A 19582-nucleotide genomic window follows, 5' to 3' on the forward strand; every position below is an offset into this window, starting at 1 on the left:
AAGGTCAGTGTGCTGCTTCGGAAGAGGAGGCTGTTCTTCACACTTGGACAAAGCTGAGAGCATTGAGAAAGGCTTTTCTTTATGTGCTGAGTAACAGAACTCTTTGCGGTGATGTTCTTTGGTTGAACGTCTTCCCTTGGATATGAAAACATCTCGGTACGTGTCTGGAGAAAGGCTGACCTGGTTTTAGGTACAAAAATCCATCCATCTCGAATTCTATTTTGAAAATTTATATGTATATTCTGTTTACTGGCTGGATTTTTTTCGGATCTTTCATGACAACGTCCAACCGTGGTTTCAGGATTGACTTTCTAAAGGTAGACCAAAACATTATCATCAATGCTTAATTGTACATTATTTCATACTGTGGTTGTCCTATAAGGCTATATAATGCTGTGTTAATACTGAGTGGCCGACAAAAACTACTGGTAAGCCCACACATGTTTTATGACTTTTTTGAAGGAATTTTTGAGAGTATTTTGACACTCTCGATCACTGTCTGGTATGGCAACACCACGGCAGATGACCAAAAACGCCTCAATCCTGTAGTCGACCCTGCTAGCTTTATTATTGGTCGTGAGCTTCCTGCTTTGGATAAACTTTATGCTGCACAGGTTCCAAAGAAATCTAGATCTATTATTTCGGGCTTTTTTCCAAGTTTGTAAATAACATGGAAACTAATTTGTTTTAACCTTAGTTAATTGTTTATTCGTATTCCACTCATCAAAACACATATTTAGTGACAAAAGCTTTATTTTGACAAAATACCACTTCCAGTAGGTGACTTTAAGGGTTTTCTGCAAGCCGAAGTGAATTTCACTGTATATGTTTTCATATGTGTGACAATAAACAATTGAATTGAATTGAATTGAATTGAAAAAAAAAAACAACAAACCACATTATCCTCCAAACACAGATGGCTTCTCGACATACTTTTCCCGTTGTGAAATAGTGACATGAGATATAGTTATAAACTAAAGACACAGAGAGTCCTCTTTCACACGGGGAGCCATTTCGCAATTATGTTTAAACTATAAGCAACGGACCCTTGCTACACTGCTGTGTTTTAAACAGTAGTTTGAAGAGTTCATTTCTAATGGGCTCTGACTATACGGGACCATTGATCTCAGCATGTTTATAATTCACTCATTACCGTCTAGCACCTAAGGTAACAGTCTAACACCTTTGCACCTTGTTACAAACATCAGCAGGTGCGAGTCAGAGCTAACCCCCAGTAGTCCCGCTCTCAAGCCACCCTTGCAGGTGGCAGATATGAAACCCCGGACTAGAATCTTTCCTGTGCATTATTTATCAGGATCTTACGGTTTCTTTTGACAGCTTTTTCTTTTCTCAAGTGTGGTTCCATTGCAACGTCTTTGGGTTTGTTGGGCCTACCTTACGGGACAGTTTTCAATAGCGACAATAGGTCCTCACTAGTCGGTTCTTTGTTTTCATAGGTCCTTAGTCATTTGTGTACAAAACCAATCGGGATTGCTTCGTACAGGAACAACAGAAAATACAATAGGTGTCCTCTAACGTAATGACCAAACCCGACTTTGGTGTTAATGTGTGTGTCTGAAGGCCCTGGACACTATTGGTAATTACTCGAAATAATTATTGGCATTACAACTTTGCTGGTTACGAGGAATGGGGAGCTAGTGATGGTATAAAACAATTGTGAAAAACGGCTACCTCTCAAGTAACGTAGTTTTTGAGAAAAGAGGTAATTTCTCAATCAAATAATAAAATGCTTCAGCTCAAGCCTTTTATTTTGCATCTGAAAGTACACACATTTATGCAACAAGGGTGTTTTGTCATCTCTAGCAACTGCGATCACCAATTGAGTCCAAACTTTTCATTTGTTTGTTATTTATGCTAATTTTGGGATACACCAAGAGAGACTGCTGGTCTTTGACAATTACCAAAAGTGTCTGGTGCCTTTAAAAGCACTTCAGCTCGTTGAGCTGGATTTTAAATAGAGAATGGGGAAGATGTACAGTGTGATGAATGGTTGACGACATCCATCGAGTGTTTTTCTCTGCAGTAGTAGAGAGAACCTAAAGGTCAACGGGTACAGTTTGATTTGAATCCGGTGTTCCTTTAAAAAGGCACTTGACACCTTCGGTAATTGTCACAGACCAGTATTCTCACTTGATGTATCCCAACATATGCATAAAATATTAACAAACCTGTGAACATTTGGTCTCAAACTGTTTATCGACTATGCACGCTAAAAGGCTTCAGCTGAAGTCTTATACTATTTGAGTTAGAAATTACCTCTTTCTCAGAATACTCTCAACAGCTCCCCACTGCTCGTTACCAAGCAAGTTTTATGCGAACAATTATTTTGAGTAATTACCAATAGTGTCCAGAGCCTTTAAAGAGAGAATGGGGAAGATGTACAGTGTGATGCATGGTTTACGACATCCATCGAGTGTTTTTATCTACAGTGGCAGAGAGAACTAAAGATCACGGGTGTGTTGTGATTTGAATCCGGGATTCGTAAAGGCACTGGATGGACTACAAATTGTCAAAGACCAGTATTTTCACTTAGTGTACCTAAACATATGCATAAATTAACAAACCTTTGCAATTTGGGCTCAACTGAATATCTCATTTGCAAGAGAATGATGAACGAAAAAAAAAAAACCCGCCATTGTTGGTGACAGGCTTCAGACGAAATCTTTTTACTGAGTGAGAAATAACCTCTTTCTCAAAATTGACTTACCTCAGAGGGAGCCATTTCTCACAACTTGTTATACTATCAATATAGCCCTCCAATTCTTGCTACTATTTTTTTGCTAACAACTATTTTGAGTAATTACCAATACTGTCCAGAGCCTTTAAAGAGAGAATGGGGAAGATGTAAAGTGTGATGAATGGTTGACGACATCCGTTGAGTGTTTCTCTCTGCACTATAACAGAGAGAACTATAAGATCAACGGGTGTGTTGTGATTTGAATCCGGGGTGCTTAAGCAGCGACTTGAATATCCTGAACCCTTAAAGGTCATTCTTCTCATAAAATGCTGAAAACACCTGAAAGGTATTAAGCAGAAATCACAATCGGTATTGCGGCGTTTCATGGGACACCTGATCAGAATTTGTAGTGGATTGCCAGTCTCTGTTTTAATCACACCCGTTCGAACAAATTATTCAGTAACGACAGCTGTGTTATGGATTTTGTTATGGTTTATGGTGGATGACTTCCAGGAAATGTCAATATTGATTGGGGCTTGGAGGGAAATATGGAATACAAGGATAAAACAAAAACCCGAATATTTCTATATTTACTTGGTGTTAAATGTCAGCGACGCTGGATGGCAGCAGACTTGCACTATGCGCATGCTCAGAACAACGTAAACAGTGATAGTTGTATGTTCCCTGACACACAGTGTTTCAAAGTCTTCTAATCGGCGATAAAGACCCATGTTTTGAGGTTATTTTTTCCCACAATGATGTATAGTATGCATGCGGGTTAATTAAGATCCAATCCGGGTTAATCCTGACCCAGATCAGAGTATTCTTATCGCACCCTAACCTGGGTTAGTGGATTGTAATATTGTGCACTCGACAGCTCTCTTCCGATTGATATCTGAAACACTACAATCTCTTTTCGTCAGAAAATGGTAAAAACACTTTTGACTCAAAATGATGTGATATAGCACTACACGATTATCACATGCAATCTGTCCAACGAATGGGTCCAGGTGTTTGATCTCTTTGACGTTCTACAGACCACTCCCCCACGTCCCAACTCTTTAGGCCGTGTACAGTATGGCTACGGCTAGATTGCTGCGTCATCATTCATCGACATATAGGGCGTCCTTAAAGCAACACCCTTAGCAGAAGTCGTAGCCGTAGCTGTAGCCGCTAATTCAGTAATGCACGTAAACTAATCAAGTACACTTATCGTATAGAGAATGGGAGCACACAACCGATATCTCATCTTATTAAGCCTTTTTCATACAACAGCAGTTTAGCAGGGGTCCATTGCTTCATTTGAGCATGTTGTCAACATTTTACAAATTGCAATGCCGGCCAGGGTCCCAAAGTAAAATCCTCTCCGCCTTAAAGTCACTGCATGTTCCATTTCTATTCATCAATATCCCATTAATACATGCAACCACGTCCACAGCAACCTGATAACCAAGCTGGCGGTGAAACATTGATGAGGAAAGGAAAGATCGAGACCCCAAGATCAGATACACGTACACACCGGCTACAAAGCCAGCAGACTTGATTAGATTAATGCATGTGTACCATTCTAAATTAAAATACGCTAATGCAGATCTCTGTGAATCATGGACCGACGCAATTTGCATGAATACAGAGAGAGAGAGAGAGAGAGAGAGAGAGAGAGAGAGAGAGAGAGAGAGAGAGAGAGAGAGAGAGAGAGCTTGAAGTACTAAAGGGACATGCATGTAGTTGTTATACTGAACTGTAGAACTCTGGACTTCCCGCAGGCACGAACAGTTTACAAGTAAATGGGAAGAACTCCCTCGAGAAACAGCGGACCAGTCTATGATGTAAAAAAATAAGCGGGTAAACGTTCTTGCCCTAGTCACACAAAACTGTTAATTATGTTTTTCATGCGTATTTTCTTAAATAAATATGGTAGTACAGATCTCCTTGTATAAGGGACCGACCAATTAACATAAATACAGACAGAGACGGTATACCGAAGGGACATCCATGTAGTGTTCCTTACTGAACTGTAGACTAGGTAACAACTCGGGACTTCATTCAGTCACGACAAGTTTACAAGTCAATGGAAGAATTCCCTCGAGACAGCGGACCAGTCTATGTTGTAAAAAAAAACAGCGGGTAAACGTTCTTGTCCTTGTCAATCAAATCCTTAAATGATGATTTTCATGCGTATTTTCTTAACTAAATACGGTAGAACAAATTTCTGTGTATGAGGGACCGACCAATTAACATACAGACCGAGACGGTATACTGAAGGGACATTCATGTAGTGTTCCTGCTGAATTGTAGACTATAACAAACCAGAACTTCATTCAGGCACGACAAGTTTACAAGTCAATGGAAGAATTCCCTCGAGACAGCGGACCAGTCTATGTTGTAAAAAAAAACAGCGGGTAAACGTTCTTGTCCTGGTCAATCAAATCCTTAAATTATGTTTTTTTCATGCGTATTTTCTTAACTAAATACGGTAGAACAGATCTCTGTGTATAAGGGACCGACCAATTTTACATAAGTTCAGGCAGAGAAGGTACACTGAAGAGACATCCATGTAGTGTTCCTGCTGAACTGTAGACTATGTATAACAACCCAGGACTTCATTCAGGCACGACAAGTTTACAAGTCAATGGAAGAACTCCCTCGAGTCTATGTTGTAAAAATAAAACCAGCGGGTAAACGTTCTTGCTCTGGTCACTCAAAACTTTAAATTGCGTTTTTCAAGCGTATTCTCTCAGAAGTCAGGGAAACTGGGATTTTAACTAAATTCATATGCAGAGACAAAACGCCAGTTGCTACTGGCAGTGTATCGCACTACAGGGTTTTAAAAGAGGGTTTTCAAAAAGGCTTAACCGTCCGAAAAAAAATTGCATTTCCATGTGAGGAGTATTTATACATTGGTGTTCTCCGTTCTCACCATTGTAATCCATTTTTGTCTGATGAGGAATAAAATAAAGATGGTTCTAGGACTGAGCCTTTACAACGAATAACTGTCGCGACTATGTTAATACATGCCGGTAATACTTGGCTACATTCCGGAGAAAAATCCAATATAATGTCTCTCAGTATGTTGTGATTATAAGCCAGTAAGGAGATTACATCTATCAGGGACGCAAAGAGGCAGTCATCAATGTCTCCTTATGAGTAAGGAAGAGAAATTGCAACGTCTTGCCCCAAATGACATCTGGAATAAACACATTCTGACATCTCCACATTTTAACCTTTACAGAGTTCCGCTTGATCGAGAATGTAGTCAGTCAGGCAGCTGGCAATCAATCGATAAGAGAGGGGAGAGACGGGGACGCAGGGATGATAAAATGGGCACAACCACGTACCTTGGGGAACAACCCAAGCACAAACAACATCCCGTAGACAAAGAATGAGTGAATGTGTACATTTGAAAGAAAACACCCCAGAAGTCAAAGGGGTGGCTGAGGCGGGGGGGGGGGATTTAATTACGCTGCCTTGATCAATCAGTGTTAACGGTAACAGAGGGTAAAGAGGGTAGACGGGGTAGCAGGAGTGGCAAAATGGGCACATCCACGTACCTTGGGGAACCTTGCATGCACAAACAAATCCCGAAGACGAAGAATGAGTGAACGGGTACATTTGGGAGAAAACACCCCAGAAGTCAAAGAGGGTGGCTGGGGTGGGGGTAAGAGGGTGGGGGTAATCAGGCAGCCTCATCCAATCAGTATTAACGGTAAGGGAGGGGAAGATGGGGTAGCAGGAGTGATACAATGGGCACAACCACGTACATTGGAGAACCTTGCATGCACAAACAACATGAATACCCACAAGAATTCAAAGGGGGTGGGTGTCGGAGGGGTCTTAAGGAAGGGAGGGGATTTAATTACGCTGCCTTAAGCAATTCATCATGCCTCCTGGGCATGGCACGACTCCCCTCCCCTGATTGAGATACATTTTTTCAAAATGCTCACTATATCAACCCATTTCAGAAAACCAGGTTAATAAAGTCCCGAGAGACATGTTTGTAGTGGTTGGACAAAATCCAATATTTTACTGAAAACAATCATAGCGTCATGACTTACAGACAAATAATTAACAACCCTAACTGCTGGTTAAAATTCGATCTAGTACAACTTGGTGAACAAATCACTGTCATTGATTCTCTCTTTCCCTTATAAAGCTGAAAATCACTTGCACCCCCGTGTTGAATATCAACGGCTCTTGAATAAGGGCGAGGGCTCATGATCTCCAATTACTCTCGTCTCCTCTGAAATGCCAAACATGGTTTTGAATAATACTCATGTTGATCTGTAGTTCAGCGTGTTAGTAACCTATACCTAATGCATCGGGTTTCCATTTAATTGGGATCCTTGTCAGGTTCTTCCTCGAGTCCATTTAAAGACACTGGACACTATTGGTAATTGTCAAAGACTAGTCTTCTCACTTAGTGTATCTCAACATGTGCATAAAGTAACAAACCTGTGAAAATTTGAGCTCAATTGGTTGTAGAAGTTGCGAGATAACTATGACAGAAAAAACACCCTTGTCACACGAAGCTGTGTGCTTTCAGATGCTTGATTTCGAGACCTCAAATTCTAAATCTGAGGTCTCGAAATCAGATTCGTGGAAAATAACTTCTTTCTCGAAAACTACGTCACTTCAGAGGGAGCCAGTTCTCACAATGTTTTATACTATCAACCTCTCCCCATTACTCGTAATCAAGAAAGGTTTTATGCTAATAATTATTTTGAGTAATTACCAATAGTGTCCACTGCCTTTAACCGCACCTCCCCAACAACTAGCGTCCGGTCGGGAATTTTTTCCGTACATCAAAATTGCCATCCTCAACAATTTACCACTTTTCCCGAGGAAGCATCGTATAACCCTTGAGGGCTGTTCACCCGAAACTTTAGTCCAATTTTGTGAATACTTATCGCACGTTGTATAATAGTTTCATTGAGCGTGCCTTGTAGACTGTTGAATTGATGCATCATTAGAATGAGTGCTTTCTCCGGATGCAATTTTTGTGTCTGTACATGCTGTAGTACAGAATTGCCAACCCCCAAAATTGTCATGGTGTTTTCTTTTTAAGGGTTCCCCATTTTTAATCGATTAAGAAGAAGAAGAAAAACATCCCAATCGAAAAGCACAACGACAGTGGCAGTTTGATGTATAGAAACAGTGGCAGTTTGATGTATAGAAAGAAAAACAATTTCGTCCGGATGAAACAAGGAGCGTGTGAAGAACAGGGCCCAATTTCATAGAGCTGCTAAGCACACAAATATGCTTAGCATGAAACTTCTTCCTTAATAACAACAGGATTACCAACCAAATTTCCATTTGTTGCATATTGCTTGTTACTGGTATTCAGGTGTTTTAACCGTGTGGAGCTAGCTTTGGTTGGTAATCCTGTTTTTATCGAGGCAGAAATTTCATGCTAAGCAAATTTTTGTGCTTAGCACCTCTATGAAATTGGGCCCAGATGAGAGATGACGGCAGATTGGGTAAGGACAGTAAATGGGGTGGGGAGGGAACAGCAGGGGATTTTGAACAAAGACAACGCAGTTCTAGCTAGCCAGGATTAATAAGTTTACATAATATGATGAATACATTCGACTACATAAAAAAATATTTTGCACTTTTGGAGAAAAAAAATCCCCATTGAAAAGCACTACGACAGTGGCAATTTTAATGTACAGAGAAAAAAAAATTGCGTCCTAGGCATGATTCAACTCCGCCTGTCAAACACTGCTGAACTTACTCTCTCTAGCGTTGTTTGTCTTGTATACAATTTTATCTCGCCATCAAACATGACCAGAATGAACCGAGAATCATTTAGAATTCCCCTTTCCATTCCCCATTTCCTTTCCCTCCCCTCACCAGTTGAGAGGTACTCATGTGCAAATAGACAGTATCCCACGGTCGCCTATGGCAACCGATTTCCAGTACTGTTCCAACCACGACACGGGGAGGAAACTGAAGGAAGTCTGCGATTATTACATGATGGAATTACACAGCTGTAAATTGCGACTACTTCAAAAGTTTGTCTGTCTGTTCCCTGCATAGGTCTTTCTACATCAGTGCATATGAAATGCAATTAAGTACAAACTCTTTCAAGGAAACCACATTACGAGAGTGCAGTAAGTGCAGAAAGCACAAAGTAAAACGTACGTTCATTTAGGTTTTAAAGGGAAAGTTTACCATTCTGGTTGTTACTCCAAAACGTAATGATCTTGACAATTGAGTTGGCAAAGAAGCACTGCAGCTATTGATAACGCAAAGCATTTTGAGAAACGATTCCCCTTTAAGGGATATGGTTTTAGAAAGAGAGAGAGAGAGAGGTTCAAAACCATGGCAATCTGAGAAAACTCACGACTTGGACGTGCATGTACTTTGCACGTGTGTTTACTATACGCATTGCAGGCAAAGTCTGCCTCGAGTGACGTCACAAAAGGGGTAGGCGGAGTAAGCCCCCAAACAACTTTATATATTTTTTTAACATATAAATCGTGACAAAAAATTACTAAAAAAATTGTTTTATTGTTCGTAAGCATATACTCTTATGTTTGAAAGAAAACAACTTATATTTCCAGGTGACTTTAAAAACATCTACCTCACAACCATGGATCGCTCGGCCATTGTCCAAATGTCGAATGTTAATGGTGTCAGTATAGGGACCAGTCCATGCAAAGCAACACGGGGACCTCTTCATACGTGTAGATCAACTAGTTCTATTGCTAGCGAATGGACTCACATCAGTAAAGTTAGTGATATTGATGTCCAGTATCCAATATCGATGTACAAGGTAGACATTCACTGTACAAACTAATGTCAATGTCCAATATCCGATATTGCAAGAGCGGTATGGCGGACAAAATGAGTGCCTTTTCACTCTTTCCTGGGTCAGTTGATCATGAATCTTTGCCGAAATGACTCAGATATCGGTCATTCTAATGAAGAGCCCGAGTTGAAGTACCCAGTTTCTAACGACGTCCTAGGGTCAGCCTGACCCGCAAATGGGCCAGATCATCTGATTCCGAAATCCGGGTAACTTCTGACCCGGGAATTGTGTTAGTCCAATCTGAACGGTATTCCTTGAACTTTCACTGGTGTGTGGTTGAATAAACATGGTAACTCATTACAAGTACTTAAGTGCTAATTTTCGGTACCTTATAGAGCTTTTCGCAAATACCCATTGCGCAAGCGCTAACTGTTGGACGAGGTGCATGCTGGTCTAGCTAGGGCTCAAACTTGGAGCAAGTTCGAGTGCGCACATTAAGTCCACCAGTGGTCGAACACAGACTAGCAACGCACATGCGCAGTGACGTACTCACCCAAACGACTCCTTTGGTAGTCTAGTCAACCTTCCACTTTTTCGCTAAAGTGTCACTGGTTCCACTCTGCGCTAAACAAATGTTAGAATGGAACATGCTGTTGGGACCAGTGAAGAAACCATGGGCTCGAGGCTGGTTCCAAATGGTCGACCACAGTACTCAACCAATGGTCGACCAGCCTGGGTTCGAGTCAAAATGGTCAACCTTTAGTTAACCATTGTACGCACTCGAACTTGCTCTTGATTGTATAGCTAGACCAGCATGCACCTCATTCCACGCCAAGCGCGCACGTACCGAGTATTCGCAAAAATGTCTATGGAGGCCAAGGAAAACAAAAGGTTTCATAGGGGAATTCTAAAGACTGGGGTGCCCCACAAGGAAATCTGCGTATACGAAGTCTATACGGGAAACTGTTACGTGCAGGGACAAAGGAAAGAACAAAGCAGTGCTGCATCTTTAAGCATAGGTGGACCCCTGTTTGTGTGGAAACAAAACACCAAACTTCAAGATAGTTATGTTCTTCTGAGAACCACAAGTACTTCACACATCCACAATGGAAAACTGTCCAGAACGTGAAGGGCAAAAACAACATCCAGCCACGTCTAAGGAAAATGACTACTTAAGTCACATGCCTGTGGATTGTGATTCACATTATGTGAGATCCACATTTTGTAAGAATACTGTGTGGCAATGTGTACAATGTGTGATCGGGAACCGTAATTGAATCGCTCTAGGTAAGGTAAACAGAACTTGAGTTCTGACCACACAAGGGCCATGTGGGAATTTTCTTCATTTCACAGACAACTGTGTTTTGACTGCAAGACGGGGATCGCCATGCACACACACCTTGGAGTGCTTCCCCGACTTCAACTTGGCTCAATCAACATTAAAAACCGGTCGTCGGGTGACTTCAAAATTAAATCAAACTACTTCAACAGCTTGGGATCTGCTTTTCTTTCAACTCGGGCACTCCGCCTTTGAGCACACAATACAGGGGCCCTTATATCGAACGGTAAACCTCTTTGACATTTTGAGAACAAAAAATGTGATTTACGAGGGAATGTTGGTGAAAAATGGGTGCAGGTTGGTTGATTTCTAACTGGGCAATCCATCTAAGGCCTTAAGTGGACACTATTGGTAGTTACTCAAATATTTATCACCATAAAACCTTTCTTGATTACTAGTAATGGGGAGAGGTTGATAGTATAAAACATTGTGAAAAACAGCTCCCTCTGAAGTGACGTAGTTTTCGAGAAAGAGGTGATTTTCCACGAATTTGATTTCGAGACCTCAAGTTTAGAATTTGAGGTCTCGAAATCAAGCATCAGAAAGCACACAACTTTGTGTGACAAGGGTGTTTTTTTCTTTCATTATTATCTCACAACTTTGACAACCGATTGCGCACAAATTTTTACAAGTTTGTTATTTTTTGCATATGTTGAGATACACCAACTGTGAAGTGAAGACTAGTCTTTGACAATTACCAATAGTGTCCACTGTCTTTAAAGAGAAGTTGTTAACCGTAGGACGATCGCGCTATTATTGTGTTACACACACATCAATGTGTGTACTCATTAGTAGTGTGACAAAAATACACAGGTATTTTACTCGGGTGGGATTCGATCCCACGACCTTTGCCTCTGTAGTGCAGATGCCTTTCTTAAAACTAGACGTCCACAGAGCTTGACTGAGTTCGGATCTTTCATCCCAAAGTCATTCTAGTTGTAAAACGGGGCAATACACAACTGCCAGAGTAAAATCATGCTAATCCTCAAGTTGCTGACGGACATAATTTTCTTGATGATCGGTATCGGCACAAACTCAATGGGGGACTTTTGAACACTAGGTGGCAGCAGACTTACCAGGACGCAGGTAAATTTCCATTGTTTACGTAGTTCTGAGCGTGCGCACATTACCGAGAACAATGCATTTTACCTGGTATATCTGCTGACACCAAGCGTCCCAAAAGTCTCCTATTGATGATCATTGAGCTTTTAAATTCAACAGTCGTTTTTTTACAGATCGCAGTTCAAATATTCCTTAACTTTGATACAACCCAAAATGGCATGCTTTACCAATATGTTTGCTATAAATGCTCGGACATGTTTACACCAACACTCTTCGGGAGTTTAAGTCGCTTCCCATAGACATCCCAGCTGCCATTAAATATTGAGATATCTTTCAGAAGGATCGAGTCTTAAGACACTAGCTTTAAGAAGAAAGAAACACGATCAACGTCTAGGGCAGCAGTTTTTCCTGTGTCATATCCTTTGAATTATTGAACAGGCTTCTAGGAGACACTACCGTCACAGACGTTTGTAACTGATGCCACGGGGGCCTTTATGATTATATTTCCCAAATGATATTATCCTCCTTAAAGGATTCGGGTACTCTTTCAAAATGTCCACAGATTTACATCTACAGGGTTTGAAGATAATGATAGTGGTTAAAGCTTCCCTTCAAATATTACTAACTAAGGTTTGTAGTTTTTGAGAAATGAGTAAAAAAAGTCACAAAATAATTTTGGTCTCATGAGACCAAAATTATTTTAGCATGTAAAATCCCCTTAACCAGTTATGATATTATATTAAAACCATAGCATAACTGGTTAATACGTTTTTACATGCTAAAACTGAGACGAAAATTTCAATGGAAGCTTTCTACTATCATAATCTTCAAACTGTGTAAGTTTAATGTAAATCTGTGGACATTGTGTTTTTTGTTAGGAAAAAGTACATAATACCCTTTAAAGTAACATTAATTGGTAAACGAAAAATCGTCTAAGATTTTACCAAAACTTACAAGGTGTAGTGATGATAAAAGGAAATATTCCTTGAAATATTTTTGTCTGAAATTTAACATTTGACGAGAAATAGGTAAGTTTCCCGTGTGGAGTTTATCGCTCTGTGACTCCTTATTAATTTTTCTTCTAAATCGATGTCAAGCAAAATGTTGATTGGTTTTCACTATTTTCTCGTGACCCAGATGACCGATCGATCTCAAACTTCTACAGGTTTGTCAGTTTATGTATATAGTGGATAACATTAAGTGTTTTACAAAGCCAGCAACTGTTTTGTTGGCAAAAACCCATTCCGTAATGTTTCTTTAAGTTGTTTCTTGTGTTCTTACCTCAAACAGCTGTTCATCATTCTCATCGAACGGAAAACCATCTGTCCGGTTCAGAATCTGGGCCACACCTAGAGGGGAAAGAAGATGAAAGAAAGGAACAATTTCTTAAAAGATAAAGATTTACTGTGATTAGTTCCCTGTGGTAGAAATGATCATTATAAAAGTGATCAACCTTGCAGTCATTGTACCTCTATACATGATTTCTACATTCGATTGTATATCTCTGGAACTAGAGCCTCCCAAACAAATCACTGACGAAGAAGTGTTGAAGACATAATTGTTGGGCGATGAATTTTGTTTGGGTGATCCCAAACCGATGTAATTTCCTTTCTAGAAATACTTGTTGTTTTATAGAAAGATAATTTTTATGTTTGCTGCAAACTTTATCTAAAAAATAAAATTCTAAGTTCGTGTAGAAATGCATATGCGAATATAAGAACATGTTTCAATGGGTGTTATGTGGGCTGAATCGGGTAACATTTAAACAAAACATAAACATGGGAGTGGATACAGACAGTCGGTTTTAGAGGGGAGACGTGCCCGTGCCACTCCATCCCTTTCACTCAACCTGAAACACCGCTTTTTGTAGAAACATTTCACACGGTTTTATCACTCTCCATATTATCTACTACAAACACCATTCAAGCTTCGCGTATTGCACTTAAAAATGTCCACATTGCTTTGATGAACGCTGCGTCATTTTAGTTTCACATGAAAAGGAAATGCACTCTGTCTCAGTCTTTTATTCGATTGCCTTTGCAACTTCCCTTCCATCTGTCCGTGGGTCTTGTAATTAACTTCCTCATGCCAAACAGTGACCGTAAAAACCGATACCTCTCCACACCCCTGAAGCCCTGAAGGTTTGCTTTTTGTAACACATCCTGCTTCACGCAAACAAAACCCCACAGAGATGACAATGCTTTTAAAGGGTTCTGATACCCCATCGTATATCAATTTTGTTAGCCATGAAATGAATCCTTATTCACTGGTGAACGAAGATGCATGTAATATTATTTACCTGTAGAAAAAAATGAAAAACAAGGAGCTATGCTTTCAGGAGATTCGCGTGATACCAGTACTGATATATACGTTGTACAAGCTGAACAATAATTTTCGTCTCCTGAGAAACTAGTTTCGTGACATTGTTTTACTAATTTCTCAAAAACCAATTCACCTCAGCAAGTAACATTTTAAAGGAAGCTTACTATCATCACTAGCGTCAAACTGTGTAAGTTTAATGACAATATGTAGACATTGTGTTTTGTGTCCTACAAAAAAAGTACCCAAACCCCTAATAAAGAATAATGGGAGGAAAGACGACACCATCAAAATCACGAGCACCAATAATAGCGTCGATACGGAGCTCTGGAAGTGCCATCCGACATGTTGAGATCCTGAGTAGTTTGACTGATGCAAGGTAATGACATCACAGACGGAGATGACGTCATCCTGATATGATTGATTTATCTAAGAATGTCGACACCCTAACAGTTAGTTAACAGTATCCCGATCGACATCCTGAACGTAGGATGCCGACTCCCACAGAAAGCTATCTAGCCTCTTTCACTCCACTGCAGAAGGAATGCCTCTTCATCACCATTCCACCTTGATCTTTCTTGTGCTTGTCGCATCCATGTGACACTTCCAAATTATCTGATGTCGTCCATCCAAATATTGGTCTGCCTCTTCGTCTCATTTGTGTTCTTGGGGTTCATTGTGTCCATCTGTTGTCATGACGCCTTGCAAGGTGGCCTGCCCATCTCTATTCTTTGTTTTATTTCCTGTACGATGTCCCTGGCATTTGTTTTCGTTCGTAATTCCATCTTCAATTCAATTCACATTTAAATCCATACTGTCAAAATTACCCCATCACAAAATGCAAATTTAGCAATAGCGAACAGATAAGGTTTATACAGTCAAAGAAATCGAACAATATGGTGGGCGAGTTGATAAGCCGAGGCTTGTAGAAATCAGCCTGTGGACAGACAGAGACAAGATACTTAGACGAACGAACAAAGGACGCACGAACAACAACAACGCTTATTTAACTCAAAATGAAAATAAGATGTATAAATGAAAAGAAAAAACAAAATTAGGCAAAGCGGTCAATGGATAGAAAGCTATGTTATATACGTACAGACAACGACTTTTTTGAAGGAGGCTTTAAAATGGTTCACTGACGATGACATTTTGAAAATGTCAAGAACCCAAAATAAATCTTGGGAAGACATGTCGACATCCAGTGATAAATCGTCTCAGGATGACGTCATCTGACGTGTATATTATTTCATCATCTTGCAGTAAATTATCTCAGGATCTAGACATGTCGGATGGCACTTCCAGAGCTTCGTACATAGATATTACCAGAATGCGCTCAAACACTCGAGCAACCTGATGGGGAGGAGAGACTGGTATATGAATCGGTGGCTAACTCGTCATCTCAATTTCAATCAATTGTACTGGGGCAACTTGATCAACTTGGGCCCCGTCGACGCGATGCCATGTCGTCTCTCCCCGATAGTAAAGGGGCGGTCGATCTTTTTGCGCTGATTATTTAAAGAGCTACTTGAACAAAAACGCCAATAAAAGATCTTTGCTGAAATTAATTTAAAATTATTTCAATCATAAGGCAATTGAGTTCACATGAGATTGAACAAATTTCAATTGTGTAAAAAACATTGAATGTTAGAACACCCCTTACAAGTATTCTGCCTGCTCATTGGTTTAGAGCGCGTCACATGACATGTCTTAGTTTTGCTAGACGACGGCCGTGTGATAGTGCGTCGGTTTGCTGTGCGCTAGTCCGAAGACTAGCACACGGCGTGCAGTACCCAGACGTTCGTTGCGTGTACGAGGATAATATATGAATAGTCTGTAACCATTACGGATTGCACGACACTACATGCAGCACAGTAAACGTTTTTGCAATCTGTATTCGCGTCGTCCGTGGATTGTAGCATTCAGGTCTGTAACTTAATAATAATAGTACAATATTTAGAAATGTTTGGGGTGTTATAAAACAAATATTGACTGCTTTTACTCGTGCAATGGTTAAAACTACGACTCCCTTGGTGATCCCCGTAGCGTTCTATTTTCCCGATGCTTCGCCTCGCGAAAATAGAACGCTACGGGGATTACCTCGGGAGTCATAGTTTTAACCATAGCACTCGAAGCAGTCAATATTTGTATACTATTCTCCGGTGCTCTTCAGAAAGAGTCACGAAAGAACCCTGTTACATGTATATCATCACTCATGTTACGTAATATGTGGGAGTTACGTTTTGTATAGCCGCTTTGTTGCAGCATGGATGTACCCCACACATGGCGTCAAAGCATATAGTCATTTTGACGCACGCCGTCAACGGCAGAAGATGTTTATAGTTTTTCAAACCTTGAGGTTGGGGCATAATTTTTTTGTAGCATTCCCGTAAAAAACAATTTGCGCTCAAGTAGCTGTTTAATGAGCAGCAACTTGAAAGCATGGTCAATGCCCGTTCTGTGCCACTTAAAACAGCAGTCGGTAAATGCTATTTAGTTAAAAGACAGCCTCTTGCTGGCGCAAGGGGTACTCTAGTCTTTCGTCCAGTAGATGTTCGTGCGCACGAGGTCATGTCTATAGTTAGCATCCGGCCAACAATCCCAGTACTTCATAATAAATTGATCCCAAAGGGGGTATACTTGATTTCACTTGGCCATACAAAGTTCCCTCTTGATCAACCCCATAGAGGAAACAAGTATGTTCAGGATACTGAATAAAAAAAAAAGTACAGTCGAATGTCGATAGCTGGGACTAGCTGTCCTCTTTATAACAGCAACGTTATGGAAAGGTTTGCGGTTACATGTAATGACTATCTCTGATGAGTTAGGGTGGTTCTTGAAATAAACCGTTGGTTTCAACTCGACGTTTCGATCAGTATTCTTTGACGGTCAGAGCATACTGATCGAAACGTCGAGTTGAAACCAACGGTTCTTTTTAGAACCACCCCCAACTCATTTAGAGGTAGTCATTACATGGTGTTAACGCAAACCTTTCCATATTGTATTTTCTCGATGCAAAGTTTCAAATCCTACTTAACAACGCTGCTGTAAATGGACAGCGAAACAGAGAAACGCAACGCAGAAACTCGGAAATTATTCTTCGTGCGTGGACATACCCGCTCCGGATTGGCGGCGATATATCAAAACGTGAAATGTTTACAGGTTAGCCGAATTCAGGTTTTAAATGCAGGGCCTACACCATCTTGTACTAAAAGAATCGTAAATATCAAAATATAACTACATTATCCCGAACAGCCCGCAACAAAACCCCTCTCATAACCCCAACGTCCTTTCCAGCCACATCATGATATTTTCTGTTCATATGAACCCACAGAGCGCAGGGGAGTTTTTGTTTTACCCCCGCCTTCTTATGCAGGAACGAGGGTCCGGGAGGAGAGCATGAGCCGAGGCAGGTTTGCAACCCGAGACACCTAGCTGCTGTACGTGGTGCCACATTTAATCAATTACTTAACTCGTCATATAAAAACCGTCCTTATACACAAAGGCACAACGCATTAGAATATTCTTCATTATAATTATGGCAGACAAGGGGTGGCTCAATAAAACAGACAGAGTTTTTTTTTAGCGTAAGGAATGCCAATCCAAATGAAAGAATCTTGCAGGAAAAATTTGCCATTAATACACTTTCGGTGGGTGCGTAGTGGGAATTCTCTGTACGGGGTGGGGGGGGGGGGGGGGTGGGGAGTGAACTGACTGAACATAACGCACGTTCTGTTGGCAGATCAATGCTGATCGAAAGAATTTGCTTTTACAAGGGAGCCTTACACTTCGTAAAAATATTATATCATTACGATGGAAAGATATTAACCTGTGAAAAGTTTACATAGGAATGGACTTAATGCATAGATTAAGCAGCAAAACGATACCAAAAACTATACATACAAAGGGAATAATTCATCCAAAGGAAAGATCGTTTAGTAATTACTCCTTTAAACCAACGTCAAAAAACTCACTTGGTTTTGTAGCTTTCGATAGTATAAAGCTATTTGAGATTCATTTCACTTTGAAAGTAATATGGTTATGGGAAAAGATATCAGTTTCTATTCCAAACAATTGGATCTGAGTGAACGTTACTGTCAGAAAGGTTTCTCAGATTGTGTATTCCAATTATGAATTATTTTTCCCTCGTTGACATTAAAGGAACACGTTGCCTTGGATCGGTCGAGTTGGTATTTGAAAATCGTTCGTAACCGTTTGTTGTAAAATGTGTATGCTTAGAAAGATATTGTAAAAGTAGAATACAATGATCTACACAAATATGCCTCGAAATTGCGTGGTTTTCTTTTTACCTTGTCGACTAACACGGTCGGCCATTTATGGGAGTCAAAATTTTGACTCCCATAAATGGCCGACCGTGATAGTTCGCGACGTAAAAGGAAAATCGTGCAGTTTCGAGTGATACTTGTGTGGATCATTATATTCTACTTTTAAAACATCTTTCTAACCATATGCATTTCATTACAAACGGTTTCAAACGCTTTTAATAGACCAACTCGTCCGATCCAAGGCAACGTGTTCTTTTAAAGAGCTCCTGATTTTCGCCGATATCTCAAAAACGCAACCACCTTTTGAAATTACATTTCCGAAGAATGGTTTTATTGTCAATATCTACATCAAAGGCAGTGGACACTATTGGTAATTACTCTAAATAATTATTAGCAAAAAACCTTACTTTGTAACATGTTATGGGGAGAGGTTGATAGTAATAAACACTGTGAGAGACGTCTCCCCGTGGAGGGACGTCGTTTTCGAGAAAGAAGTTATTTTACACGAATGTGATTTCGAGACCTCAGAATTAGAATTTGAGGTCTCGAAATCAAGCATCTGAAAGCACACAACTTCGTGTGACAAGGTTTTTTTTCTTCTTCATAGTTATCTCGCAACTTCGACGACCAATTGTACTCAAATTTTCACAGGTTTGTTATTTTATGCATATGTTGAGATACACCAAGTGAGAAGACTGGTCTTTGACAATTACCAATAGTGTCCAGTGCCTTTAAAATAATTACAATAACCGAACGGTTAAAAACCCCAAAGGTATACTCTGCCTTAAAGCCATTGGACCCTTTCGGTAAACAGTATTGTCCAAAAGCCCACAATTGACGTTGATCGTGTTTCTTTCTTCTTAAAGCCATTATACCTTTCGGTAAACAGTATTGTCCAAGTCCCACACTTCGTGTATCACAACTTATATATAAAATAACAATCCTGTGGAAATTTAGGCTCAATCGGACATCGGAGTCGGGAGAAAAAAACGGGAAAACTTACTCCTGTTTTCGCGCGTTTCGCCGTGTCATGACATGTGTTTATAACAAATCCGTAATTCTCGTTAACTAGAATTTATATTGTTTTACCGTTTTCTCAAAAAGTAAAGCATTTCATGGACTAA

The 19582-nt window shown here is 40.2% G+C and overlaps 1 protein-coding gene across 1 annotated transcript in view; it reads right to left on the reverse strand.

Annotated features, from left to right (window-relative positions):
* LOC139937872 (dual 3',5'-cyclic-AMP and -GMP phosphodiesterase 11A-like) overlaps positions 1-19582 on the reverse strand; it is a 115278-nt gene that overhangs the window by 30417 nt on the left and 65279 nt on the right. Inside the window, exon 6 of the mRNA XM_071933244.1 lies at positions 13135-13202. Coding sequence (XP_071789345.1) covers positions 13135-13202 — 68 coding nt within the window. The remainder of the gene's footprint in view (positions 1-13134; positions 13203-19582) is intronic.

The sequence above is a fragment of the Asterias amurensis genome, chromosome 5, assembly GCF_032118995.1.
Source record: "Asterias amurensis chromosome 5, ASM3211899v1".
Classification (NCBI taxonomy): domain Eukaryota; kingdom Metazoa; phylum Echinodermata; class Asteroidea; order Forcipulatida; family Asteriidae; genus Asterias; species Asterias amurensis.